The 12,115-nt window shown below is 38.3% G+C and overlaps 1 protein-coding gene across 4 annotated transcripts; it reads left to right on the plus strand.

Moving 5' to 3' along the window:
• Window positions 1-18: 18 nt before the first annotated feature.
• On the plus strand, window positions 19-10,895 carry LOC147311455 (nectin-4-like). Of its 4 annotated transcripts, XM_086265601.1 has the most exons (10): window positions 19-157; window positions 280-582; window positions 1,310-1,403; window positions 1,752-1,851; window positions 3,228-3,338; window positions 3,688-3,791; window positions 4,512-4,698; window positions 7,118-7,276; window positions 10,239-10,396; window positions 10,723-10,895. In XM_086265601.1, coding segments are annotated over exons 1-4 (480 nt in total). In that variant the 5' UTR covers window positions 19-156; the 3' UTR covers window positions 1,834-1,851; window positions 3,228-3,338; window positions 3,688-3,791; window positions 4,512-4,698; window positions 7,118-7,276; window positions 10,239-10,396; window positions 10,723-10,895. The 4 variants fall into 4 exon arrangements, with proteins under 4 accessions (XP_086121727.1, XP_086121726.1, XP_086121728.1 ...); XM_086265600.1 differs by lacking the exons at window positions 10,239-10,396; window positions 10,723-10,895 and having other exon boundaries at window positions 7,118-7,277; XM_086265602.1 differs by lacking the exons at window positions 10,239-10,396; window positions 10,723-10,895 and having other exon boundaries at window positions 4,594-4,698; window positions 7,118-7,277.
• Window positions 10,896-12,115: the final 1,220 nt, after the last annotated feature.

The raw sequence follows: 12,115 nt of genomic DNA on the forward strand, positions 1-12,115 counted from the left end.
CAATGGACAGGATGATCGATTTAAATATATCGGGAATTTTAACAACAAAAATGGAACTCTCCAGTTATCCAGTGTTGCACTGAAGGATGAAGGCAGCTACACGTGCATCTTCACATTGTTTCCCAGTGGAAATCAAAAGACTGAGATTCCCCTAATAGTAAACTTTTTTTCCCTTTATTTTAAAATACTCTTGTGTTTGTGTGTGAGACAGAGACAGAGTTACTTTCACCATTCTGCTTGCATGCTGATTTATTTGTGTGCTCTTTGTGTGTATCCTAGTGCCTCCTTTCACAAACATCAAGGACAATCTTCCCACTTTGGGCACAGAAGAGGTTTTATTTGCTACCTGCACGGCTGCTGGATCGAAGCCTACTGCAGAGGTGAGGTGGCTCACTGATGCTTTGGGAGAAAAAGTTTGGATGACAACAAATTTCACACAGTGTGACAACGGTACGACTACCACAGTCAGTTCTCTGTTTGGTGTTCCTACGAGAGAGATTAACGGTCACCAGGTCCAGTGTGTCATCAGTGGTGACTCCCTGTCTAAAGAAGGAACCCTGCCCTTCACCATACAGGTCTACTGTGAGTATCAGCTGCGGATGTAGTTTATTATTTATCTTTTATCCATGGTTGATGTATTTGTTATATTTTTTCTTGGAAATCTCTGCAAAGTTTGCTAGTGGATTAGCCAGTGGACACATCTGTCGCAATGTATGAACAGACTCAGTCGCAGGACTCTGTTAGTGAAACGATTGAACAGTTTATTTACAAAAGACAAAATACCTACAGCTCTACTGAGGGACTGATAGATATGATCTTTTTCCCAATTCTTACATTGCTAAAAGCCTTACGTGTTGTAAAGACAAAACATCCTATGTACCAAACTTTGGTTCGACTCCTTACATCATTAAATGATGTAAACAAAAGCAGTTTTACTTTGATGTTTCACAAAATCCTCAAATGACTAAAACTAATCAACTCCAGAAAGTTTGTTTTGGAGTTTGTTCTTCTTTTGTTTTGTTTTTTTAAATGAATGGGAGTGAAACATGCCAAATCTCATGACTTTGCCTCCTGTTTGTCACACAGTAGCATGTTGTCACAATAGATGGGAAAATACTTTCTGAAAGACAAAGACATCTAGACTGATTTAAAAAAGATCATTGTTTCACAATTATTGCTAAAGACTGAATCATGGCCTGTCCCATACAGCATCAGCCTCAGTCCCAAAAGTTTGTCGAGTTCGGATCGAAGATGTAGGAGACAGAGGCGAAACATTATTTTCATGTTATTTGTCTTTCTGCTCTTGCAGTCTCTCCCACAGAAGTGAACATCAGAGCAAAATCTGAGGACTCATTTGAGTGTGTGACAGAAGCCAATCCAAGTGCAAATTTTACATGGAGCAGGTAAAGTAGCTTGAATAACAGTTTCAGCTGAAACATTCATTTCATTGGTTCTTTTTGTTTGTCTCAAGTGACCTGTGTTTGGCCAACAGTATCACAGTTTCTGCCAGCATCCTGTTGACCAAAAGCCACAAGTCATTGTAAACCCTCATTATAAACACAGTCACCCACTGATCCAGTGTGGAAATCTCATTCTTTGTGAGCCATGTGCTTGATTTGTGTTGGGTAGATAATGTTTCTTTATTGTCTCAGTCTTTTTTTAATGAAATGTGAAATAACAAACTAAATGTCATGAAAGTGGGAAAGAACAATCATCTCATTCTCATGTTCTTAATTATTGTGTCCCTGTAGGAGCATGCTCTGCTGCTGGGGTCTTATTTGGTGTTTTGCTTTTCCTGAATGTTGTTGGGGCTGCAGCATGGTACTTTTATAAACATGGATGTTTTCAAAGGTACTTCATATATGAACTTGCATGTATCTAATATCTAGAATAATACAGAATACTTCTGATTTTAAAGCTTATGTACTTAATGTCTTAAGTGTAAAGTTTAATCTAAAGGCAGGCCTGACATCCTCTAGTAAGCCCTTTCATGTAGTTTCACCGCCCGGTACCATGAAAGCCTTATTGGCTATTGCCATACAATACCAGATTTGGCAGGTCCACCACTGGTGCTCTGTGCTTTTCATAGATGAGAAAAGGTTCACTCTGAGCATATGTCACAGACATGAAAGGGTAGAGAGGAGCCATGGAGAACATTATGTTGCCTGTAGCATCATTTAGCATGAACAGTTTGATGGTAGGTCAGTGATGATGTGGGGAGACAAATCCATGGAGGGACGCAGAGACCTCTACAGGCTGCCATTAGGAATCAGGGTGAAATCCTTGAACACATTGTCAGGCCCTACGCTAGTTCAGTTGATCCTGGTTTCCTCCTCTTATACAATAATGCTTGACCTTAATAGGCGAGAATATGCAGGCAGATGAAAGAATTGGTACTAATCACTCTCCTAAACCCAAAAAACTGCTGTATCTTTTTTTTTTCACTTTGATTTTCAGGGTGTCTTTGAATTTATCCCTCTGTAGGTAGATCATTTTCATTTCCATCGAACAATGTGACATCCATTTGTTCCTTACACATTACCCAGTCCATATCAGTATAGATATCCGGATGTTTGTTTGTTTTTTCCAGTATTACGAGGGGCCAAATCACATTTTTGTTACATTGTTACAAAAAGCAAAGTGCATTAGTTAGCTTGGTGCAATAGAAATATTAAACGTTCTCTTCACCTGTCCAGCACATTCTCCTCATTGTCTAGGTTAACAAACTGTAGTTAGCTCAGAGGCTGTAGTTGCTATTCTTAGTGGGGAGACTGTCATGTGTGATACCCTCAGTGGTCCTGAAGAAGTGGCCTTTGGTCCAATAAGTATGCAATTGTGCTAGTCTACCCCAATTGAACCACATGCTACATGGCCTTTCCCTCTTTATAAAAGCGAAGCCATGAACAAATATACTGTCACTGAAGACAAATGCAGTAAAAAGATAGAAATGAATTTGATGATGTCCAAGAGTTCAAGTCTTCACTCACTGCCTGCAAAGGATTCAACAAAGTATTCCGACTTAGTTTATGATTATATTTATTTGTCAAGTTGAATCTCAGCTGCAGGTAATACAGAAGTTTTTGCTCAATTCCTTCAGTTGCAACTGAGTCTGCAATTAAATTGTACCTTTATCATTTTATTTCAAATCTACTGTTCTGGTGTACAGAGGCAACATTTTAAAAGTTGATTTGCAGCCTCTGTGAATACTGTGTCACTATTTTGTACAGTAGGAGGTCTTTAAACCAACATGGTGGCAAGCAGCATGACACAAAACATCTGGGAGTGTGAGAAACAAAGATCACGGACCAGAGGAAGAAGACCTACAGAGAGATCAAGAGGTCAGTAACAGTTAATTTGTTCATATACTTCATAGCTCACTTTTGTTTCTCCCACAGTTAAATAAGTCTCTGAAAAAAATGTTGGGATTAATTATATATTTTAATGTTAACTACTGTTGTGCAGTTTACTGGAGACTCAATTATAGTTTTAGTTGTGTACAAGGCATTTTACTACATCTATCTTACTTGAAAGAGCTGAGCTACAAGAAAAAAAACATTTTATTAATGTGTGTGTTAAGTGTTATAGAAGTTTAAATGTTCTTTGTTAAATCTGCAGACACTGAAAGTATTTGCATTTTCAGTTGAAATTAAATACAGGTCTAAACAAATGCTCCGTATGATCCCTCAGGAATCTCTCTGACAGCAAAGATGAACATTATTTGGACTGAAGGCTCCACCAACATGTCATTTTAAAGTCAGCTGGTAAAGAAACAGATCAACAGTCGCCTGAAGGTATATACCTTGTATACTGAACCCCCCCCCCCCCCCCCCCCCCCCAAGAAAAAAACAGGCCTACAGCTTGATTAGTTTTAAGTATATTAAAATACATTGATAGTATAAATCAGCTCAAATAAAAAGCTTGAAGAACATGGTTGACTGTCAATATCAACAGTGTGAATTAAAATGTAATGAAAAATGACAGTGGACTGGTGGAAAAGCAGCTGGTTAAACATACTGCCATCTCCTCTCATAGTTGTCAGAGCTTGAGTTTAGACTCTTAGTTTTAGTTTAGTCTTGAGTTTATCTGTATTTCTAGTTCGCAGTGTCTTGTTTGATAATAGGTTGCGTTCATGTCTTTGTGTCGTCTCTGTGTCTTGTCCTCAATGTCTCACTGTAAAATCAGGTTAATAAGCATGGAGACAAGACTACCTGTTTCCTCAGTCATGTCTCTCGCTCTCTCTGTCTCTTCACATCTCTGTGTCCGTGTCTCAGCGTTTGTGTGTTCCTGTTTACTTTGGTAGTCGTCATCTCATGTGCCTCGTGTTCTGCTTTGCTTCCCATCTTGTCATGTCTATGTTTCTCTGGCTGTGTTCCCATGTTCCCTGTGTCCACTTCTCCTAACCACCTTCCTGTGTATGTATTGTGTCTGTCTTCCCTTATACTTGTACGTTATGTTCAAATTGTGATCCTGTTAGTTAGACAGTTTGTATTTAGCTTCCTTTTCATTAAAAGGCTCTCCTTTGGCTGAAACTCCTCTGTGCTGCCTCCATGTCTGCAATCCTGGGTCCTCATTCACCACACACCATCAAAACAGAGAGCTGCAATCTTTTGGAAGATTGAAACAAACAACACAGCTTTCAAGAACAACTGCCAACAGCTACCACAGGATGGCAGTAATGTAAAGGATGGATTCAGACAGGTGGGGAACTTTATAGCAACACTGTTCAAGATGAAAGGAGAAAAATTGTTTTACTTTGGTACATTTTAATTTATGTGTATTTTTCGATTTGACAAGGCAAGCACTGTTTGCCTTTCTTGTCCTGTCTGCCATGTGTTAAATTACAGTAATGTGAAATGATTCCTGCTTAATGATAGAAATACAGTGAAATATTTTAATTATTTGTTCACTGATTTTCTCTAATTTTGCCTGTCGTTGCCAAGACCTTCAGGATGTAGCTTTAGCTGTCTCTTCCTTTTGAAGAATCATAAAAAGGTTCTTGAAATATTTACTTGGTTTCCGTTTCTTGTTTACACCAGTCAGAACTACTTTCATCAGTTGTATTATTAATGTGGTAACTGTAGACTCCGCTGGTTAGTACGACCTCTCCTTAAGGATACAATGTCAAATTTTAAGCTTACTCAGACTTTTACATTTTGTCTTTTTTTTGCACATTATGTATTTGAAAAGCACCATGACACTATACAGCCACTGTGTGAATGCAGTTGTAGCTGGTCTGTCTGGTTGTGCTGATTGAAGCTCAGTTTTTCTGTCCTATTTTCCTCTCAGTGGTAAAAACTGTCTAAATTCTTTCATCTTTAATTAAATGATCAGTGTGGCTGCTTTACCAGGTGTATCAATTGAGTTTGACATCCAGGCATTCGTGAAAACAGATTTTATTAAATTTAACAGAGTTAGAAGTTAGCAGGGAGTTGGCGCGCTAGTTTCCATCTAAATATAATACACCATGTTCTGACTGAGAGATTTCTGAAACAAAATAAAACGTACAGATCTGCTATCACTTCCAAAATAAATGAAGACAGGAAAGTAAACAGCAGTGATGTTTGTAGGGTTACTGAAGTTGGACTAGCTGGTATATAATGGTGTGCTAGGTGATCGCTTGCGACACGGCTATGTTAGCATAATATAAACACATTGAAGCTGGAGGATGAATTTTTTTCCACTCCATAAAAGTTAATTTGAGGGTTAGGGGTTAGGGACAAATGTAATCGCATAGCAGGATGCTGGAAACAGACCAAACGTCAGTCAGGAGAAAAACTGAGATAATCCATCCACAATACGAGGTTAGTCATTAATATACTGCTGCATGGGCTGTGCTGTAGTTGCATTGTAAGGGTTAAAAAGACTGAGCTTTAAAATGATTAGCGGTAATAAAAAAGAGAGGCCGACAGTGATCACTGACTGTTTTTAGGGAGTTGTTGAGATTAAATAGAACAAGATACAAAGCATTAAAACATGTTAACAACACAACGCAGAGTAGTTTGGGCCCGGAAGCAGGATTGATCATGTCATCACTTAAAGACTAGATAGAGCTTTCCTATTGGACTTCTGTGGTACTGAAGCCCACGCAGATAGTAGTTATAATGCAGCACTTAGACCACACAACATTCACACAACACAAACCCACTGAATGCATTAATCAGTCTGTCTGATGACAGATTGCCACATAGTGCACACTATGTAATAAATAATACAGGCCTGCCTTTTGTGTGTTCCTGACAGTGAATGCACAAGTTTTGCACTAGTAAAATTTAATATAAAGCAACTTAAAGGGATTTTTAAAAAGTTTACTGATAAAAGATGCTTCTCTATTGGATTTATGTTTACTATCATTATTATTTTTATTATTATTAACTTTAAGAAAATTGAAGCTTGGCTGCTGCAGATATTTTTATTTTAACTAAAAAACACAATAAGATGTATTTTCCATGAGTAGTTAGGAAGATCAGGTTTCTCTGATCCATCATTGATCTGATCAGTATACTGACATACAAGATACACAAGGGAAGTGGACACAGCCGGGGCAAACAAGCACAAGTAGACAATCAACACAATGAGGCAGAGGAGGAATAACGAATAATAACACACAAATATCACCAGAACGCATACACTACACATAAGAGGAACAGAGAAAACACTTCTCTGAAATATGAAGTTAAAAACCTAAAGAATAAGTAAACTAAGATTATTTATTATTTTGCGTGATATTAATATTTGGTAAATGGCCTGTATTTGTATAGCACTTTACTTAGTCCCTAAGGACCCCAAAGTGCTTTACACTACATTTAGTCAGTCACCCATTCACACACAAATTCACACACTGGTGATGGCAAGCTACATTGTAGCCACAGCTGCCCTGGGGCAGACTGACAGAGGCGAGGCTGCCGGACACTGGCGCCACCGGCCCTCTGACCACCACCAGTTGGCAACGGGTGAAGTGTCTTGCCCTAGGACACAACGACCGAGACTATTTATTTAACAATAAGCAGAACTACAAAACTTGAAAGTCCAAAAGTTTTAAAGACCCAGGAGAATGACCCTAATATCATATTTTAATCTTTATGTTATTGTTTTTTTTCCTTTTTTTGTCCTCATCCAGACCTTTAACTCCATACACTCAACTCAGTTGACTGATTCATAACACAGATTGGTCAAATGGCTCCAATGACTCATGCCATCCTTCAGCAGTGACAACAGTGCACTGGAGAGGAAACAACATAACTACAGACAGGAATTGCCACCTTATCATGGTGGAGAGGTTTGTATGCCCTAGTTATCCCAGGAACTATGCTGTCAGGGGCAATTTGCCCCTCAAGGCAAATCGTTCACGGGTGAGCAACCGGAACAAGTGAAATTTAACAGACTTCTTTGATGAAAAATTCAAAAATGGTCCAACGACCATATCTCAGTTACTATGGCTCCAACCTGGACCCAGGCTCAGGCAAGGGGCTTGTTGAGAGTCACCTCTGTAGTACATGGCCCCTGACCAGGCTTAGCCCAAAGGAGCCACATCGGGCAAGATCATCTGATGAAGGATCTGTGGTGGTCCAGTGTAATGTGGATAAAACGTAGAGGCCTTGATGGACCAATCCCCAGTTGCTAGTTTGTGCTATACTGTGACAAGTGTCCCCTTTTTAAAATTTTATTTTATTATTATTATTATTCAGCAGTTTGCTTTATTGTTAAACATTGTGATAAGGAAAGAGTTATACTCTAAATGTACTGTGACATTATCTACAGTTTTTGATAACTAAGCTAGTTAGAGTCACTGCTTCCCCTTCCAGAAACTGCTCCAAAATGTAAAAGGCTAACTAGCAAATTTCACTGTTGTTGACACAAAAGCTTTCATTGTAATGTGAGTAAAAATCTATTTCATCATCTGTTTTGTGTTGTTTGTTGGTTAGGAGTATACAAGCTTAAGGCAAGTCAAAGTCTCTGGCTCAGGCTGGTTGTGTAAACACATAGTGAATGAAAAGAGGTCAGAAAGGAGAAATGCTCAGTGCATCGTGGGAAACTCCCAGCACTAAGGGTGGATTCCAGTGGCAGCTAGATGAAATGTCTGTCTCAATGAAATTCAAGGTGGAGCTGGCATTGGCACCGTGTGGGAGGAAAAGCTGACGATTTTAAGGGATCATGACTGATCCCTTAGGGGCCATAGACAACAGTAGTTTTACTTAGTTTTGTTTGAAATAATGATTAACCTATCACCATAGAATGTTTCCCTGACAGGGTACCTATAAGCCTTTTTGCTTCCTAGAATTGGTTGGCTGAGCAAAGAGTAAAGAAGGTAGGATGGTCCATTAACAAGAAAAGAGAAATTAAACTCATAGCGAAGTCCACATAGAAGAAACTGCTTGACTTTCCTAGTATTCCTAGTATAAATAAGATAGCTTATTTACTTCAGAAAAGTTAACATGTATTTTATTTGTTTTATTTTAATATCAAATAAAGTTATAGCTAAAAACATAAAAATTTAAAAAACATGCTTGCACATCTCAGTCTTGCACAAAATCAAAAAACCCGAGCAGAATATTGATCCATGTCTGCACAGTGTTATATTTTTAGGACTGGCATGGTTTGCAACATTAAAGCAGTCTGGCCCAAAGTGATATTTTTGTTCATGAGGTTGCACCCAAGGCAGTGGCTTCTGAAAGCTGAAGGCTCTGCTTCCCATGATACCTTTAAATATCCTATGAACCACAAGTAAACCAGCAGTCTGAGAGCAAAATGCTTTACTGGGTTGGTACAGACCTATGAGGTCTTTGAGACAAGACTGGGCCTGATTATTCAAGACCTTGTATATGAGGAGAAGGATTTTAAATATGATTGTGGATTTAACAGGGAACCAATGAAGAGAAGCCAGTATGGGAGAAATATGCTCTCTTTTTCTAGTCACTGTCAGTACTCTGCAGCATGCTGAATCAACTGAAGGCTTTTCAGGTAGTTTTTAGGATCACATTTGGATACTTTGGATAAATTTGATACACAGACCAAAGTGTCATAACTCAGCATGTGATCATGAGGTTGGGAACTGACTTCTGTCACAAAAACAGGAAATACATGATAATTATAAGTCTTGTGAGACAGAACTTCAGTCTCTCACGTGCTGTGAGGAGAGAGAGATTTTTACTGTAATTCCACAGGTTGAGTTGGCTAACTAAACTTTTTATTAGCTTCATTGTGTCTTTGTAGGTGATCTGAAACTATAGATCTGCACTATCAGTACAATTGCTAAAAATCTTTTGTATTCTAAAGGGAAACTGTCCACAGTATTGCACTCCTATCCATATACTGGGGGAAACATTTTCAGAAATTCTTCCAAAATCCTGTTTCCATATTATTACATTTAGATTTCTGTTTGCTTCCATCCAATCATTTGCTACCACTTATCCATTTGAGCTGCAGTCTTAGACATGCCCAGATCTTCCTCATCCCAGCGACTTATTTAACCTTTTCCAATCATATAAAGCCATCTGAGTGATGTAAACTTGCCAGCATGTCCTGGACCTGCCTCGGGGACCGCATACATGTGGGACATGCCCCGGAGGCATCCTGATCAGATTACGTTGCACATGCTTTTCATATGTTCTGTGATAATATTGTTGTGCTGATCACTTGTTTTGTATTAAGCTAATCTGTCATGGGTACGCCCTAAGCTTTTGGCTGAACCATTTTGCGTGTATTGCACGCACTATGCAATACATTATGCAGTTTTAGAATTTATATTCAATGTTTATTGTAGCTAGGCTCAAAGTGCTAATGCTAGCTTATTTTAATAAACAACACTGTATTTGTAAAATCAGGTTACCACTAGAGGTGGCACGAGATTACAACCCATGCCACCCCTGTAGATCTGCCCCTGATCAGCATGGAGTTGTGCATACTCCCTGCTGATCATCTGCAGGATTAGATGGTATGGAGCCCAGTCTAAGTGGGACTACCTGTATAAATAAAGGTTAAATAAAAATTAAAAAGAGGCTTGTTAGTGAGAATCCTAGACAAAAGGAAACGGTTTAAGGAATCTAAACAAAGAGGCACTGTTAGATCAATGAGGAGGAAGGAGCAGCTATAAAAACAAGCCCATGCAACTAACAATTGCCAGACTAGATGACTTACATTCTAATTCCAGTGATTTGAAAAGAATGAAAACAGGAGACATGTTACAGTTCATAAAGACTAAGAAGCCTTTTGTTTTGTTTGGGGTTTTTTTTTTTCAAAAGGTCCTGATCTTGTACCTCATTAATTTGGAAGATTAAGTCAGTTTTGACCTGAGTGATCTGATGTCTGGATGTCTGAACAGAAAACACCCCTGGCGCTCTACACCATGAACTTAACTGGAGAGAAGAAGCAAAGAAGGGTTTAAAGAGGGATGTAGCAGGTGAGGTACTCAACTGCAAATGCGTCACTGGTAAGCTGACCTATGCTGCTGTTGCCCTGTGTTGATTTACACAAATGTTATAGTATAGAAGAGGATGTTAGCTTAGCAATAATGGCTGCTCTTCAATCTCTATCTGGGATAAAGGTAGAATCGAAATGGAATTTAGTAGCATTTAAAATTTTAATTGATGACTCCTCCAAGAAGCAAGCAAGACACATAAAAACTCCATGATAGAAGTATCCCCTTGAAGGTACAGCTCTGTAACGATTTTTGCTGTTGCACAATTGTCCCATAAATCTATTTTATGATGTCTCTGCTGCCACCAGGCCCTAACCCATTAGTGACCAAGGATACCACAGCCTGCCCTGCACCACTGCAACATCCATCACTGCAAACATTACCACGACACAGTATAGCCTGCATTTACTGAGTGAGTCATTATATTTTCACTTGTTTTTCCACAGCATGGTTTTTAAAAAGAAAGGAAGAAAACATCATTTAGGCCTACAAATAGTTGCTTTTAGCTGTTGCTAAAAGCCCCAAGAGCAGATGAATCTGCCTACAATACATTAAAATCCACTCAGCCTACAGCACATGTACATTCTAATAAAATGCTGACACTCTATTATCAAAGTAAGTCAGAGATGTTTTTTTGGATTTTTTTTGTTTTATGAATAACAATCATAAAAAATTCAAAGCTTGCATTTACACTAAAGATTTCACTTAACTATGACTATAACTGCATGTAATGAGTTACAATATGCTTATGACAGTTTGTCTGTTATGCCACAATATATTCCTAAATTGATAACTTGGTTACCACCAATTCTTTAAGTGTGATTAAAAAGAAAAAAACCCAATGGTAATGTTTGACTAAGATGGATTCTTGTAATTTATTGTATTACAGGTTAATTACTGTTAGTTACTGTTAGCTGAATCAAAAAATGTAAAGACTGAATTCAGTCAAACTGAACAATTTTAAAGGATGCGGATATAGTTGCTATTTTGAAGCATTTTGTGTATATTCAGTGAATCTGTCCATCACCTGCCATCATGAAATGAGAATGAAAACAGGAAACACTCTACAGATCAGTTTATAAGCACTAGCAATTGTGCCTTTTTTGTATTTCTAGACTTACTGGAGGCTCACGGATGGCTTTTCACTTTCCATACTCACCCAATGCAAAGAGAACAGCCTCCTTTTAATTTAAATCCTTCATGCAAATCAAATAACACTGATGTGTTTGTGCAGCTGACTGTGACACAAGGCACTGGGACTGTCCACAGAATGCAAAACCAAACAAAGAGGCTGGATAAATATTTAACTACCTTAAAGACACTAAGTGAAGCTTCACTTGGAAGCTTTACACATGAATGGTCTCTGGCTGATCACTGATAAGGTAGTGCCAAGAAATCAACTCACATTCATCACACTTCTCTTGGTTTTACTGCATCATCTAAATTGAGGAGGAAAATTCCAATAATGTCAGCTAATAATAATATAATAATTTGTATATATTTTTTTATTTTATGATCTCCCAGAGGTGAATTACCTAAGCATCCTACCTAAGAAGCTTTCACTATTTTCTGTTTACTGAAGGATAAAATCTAAATACATTATTCCTGCTTTGTAAAACAATTATCCAACACAAATGATACTTAAACCCTTGTGCAGCACCATGTTTTCTTGACAACAGGACACAGTGGTGTATACTAACC

This window comes from Aulonocara sp. 'chitande type north' Nkhata Bay, linkage group LG16 (assembly GCF_057382095.1).
Source record: "Aulonocara sp. 'chitande type north' Nkhata Bay isolate Kocher_YH1m ecotype deep benthic linkage group LG16, A_spYH_male_GT1.1, whole genome shotgun sequence".
NCBI classification, from domain to species: Eukaryota; Metazoa; Chordata; class Actinopteri; order Cichliformes; family Cichlidae; genus Aulonocara; species Aulonocara sp. 'chitande type north' Nkhata Bay.

Coding starts and splice junctions, on each gene's coding strand:
- LOC147311455 (XM_086265601.1), top strand. Junction 583..1,309: donor CTTCACCATACAGGTCTACT/GTGAGTATCAGC, acceptor CTGCTCTTGCAG/TCTCTCCCACAGAAGTGAAC. Junction 1,404..1,751: donor GCAAATTTTACATGGAGCAG/GTAAAGTAGCTT, acceptor GTGTCCCTGTAG/GAGCATGCTCTGCTGCTGGG.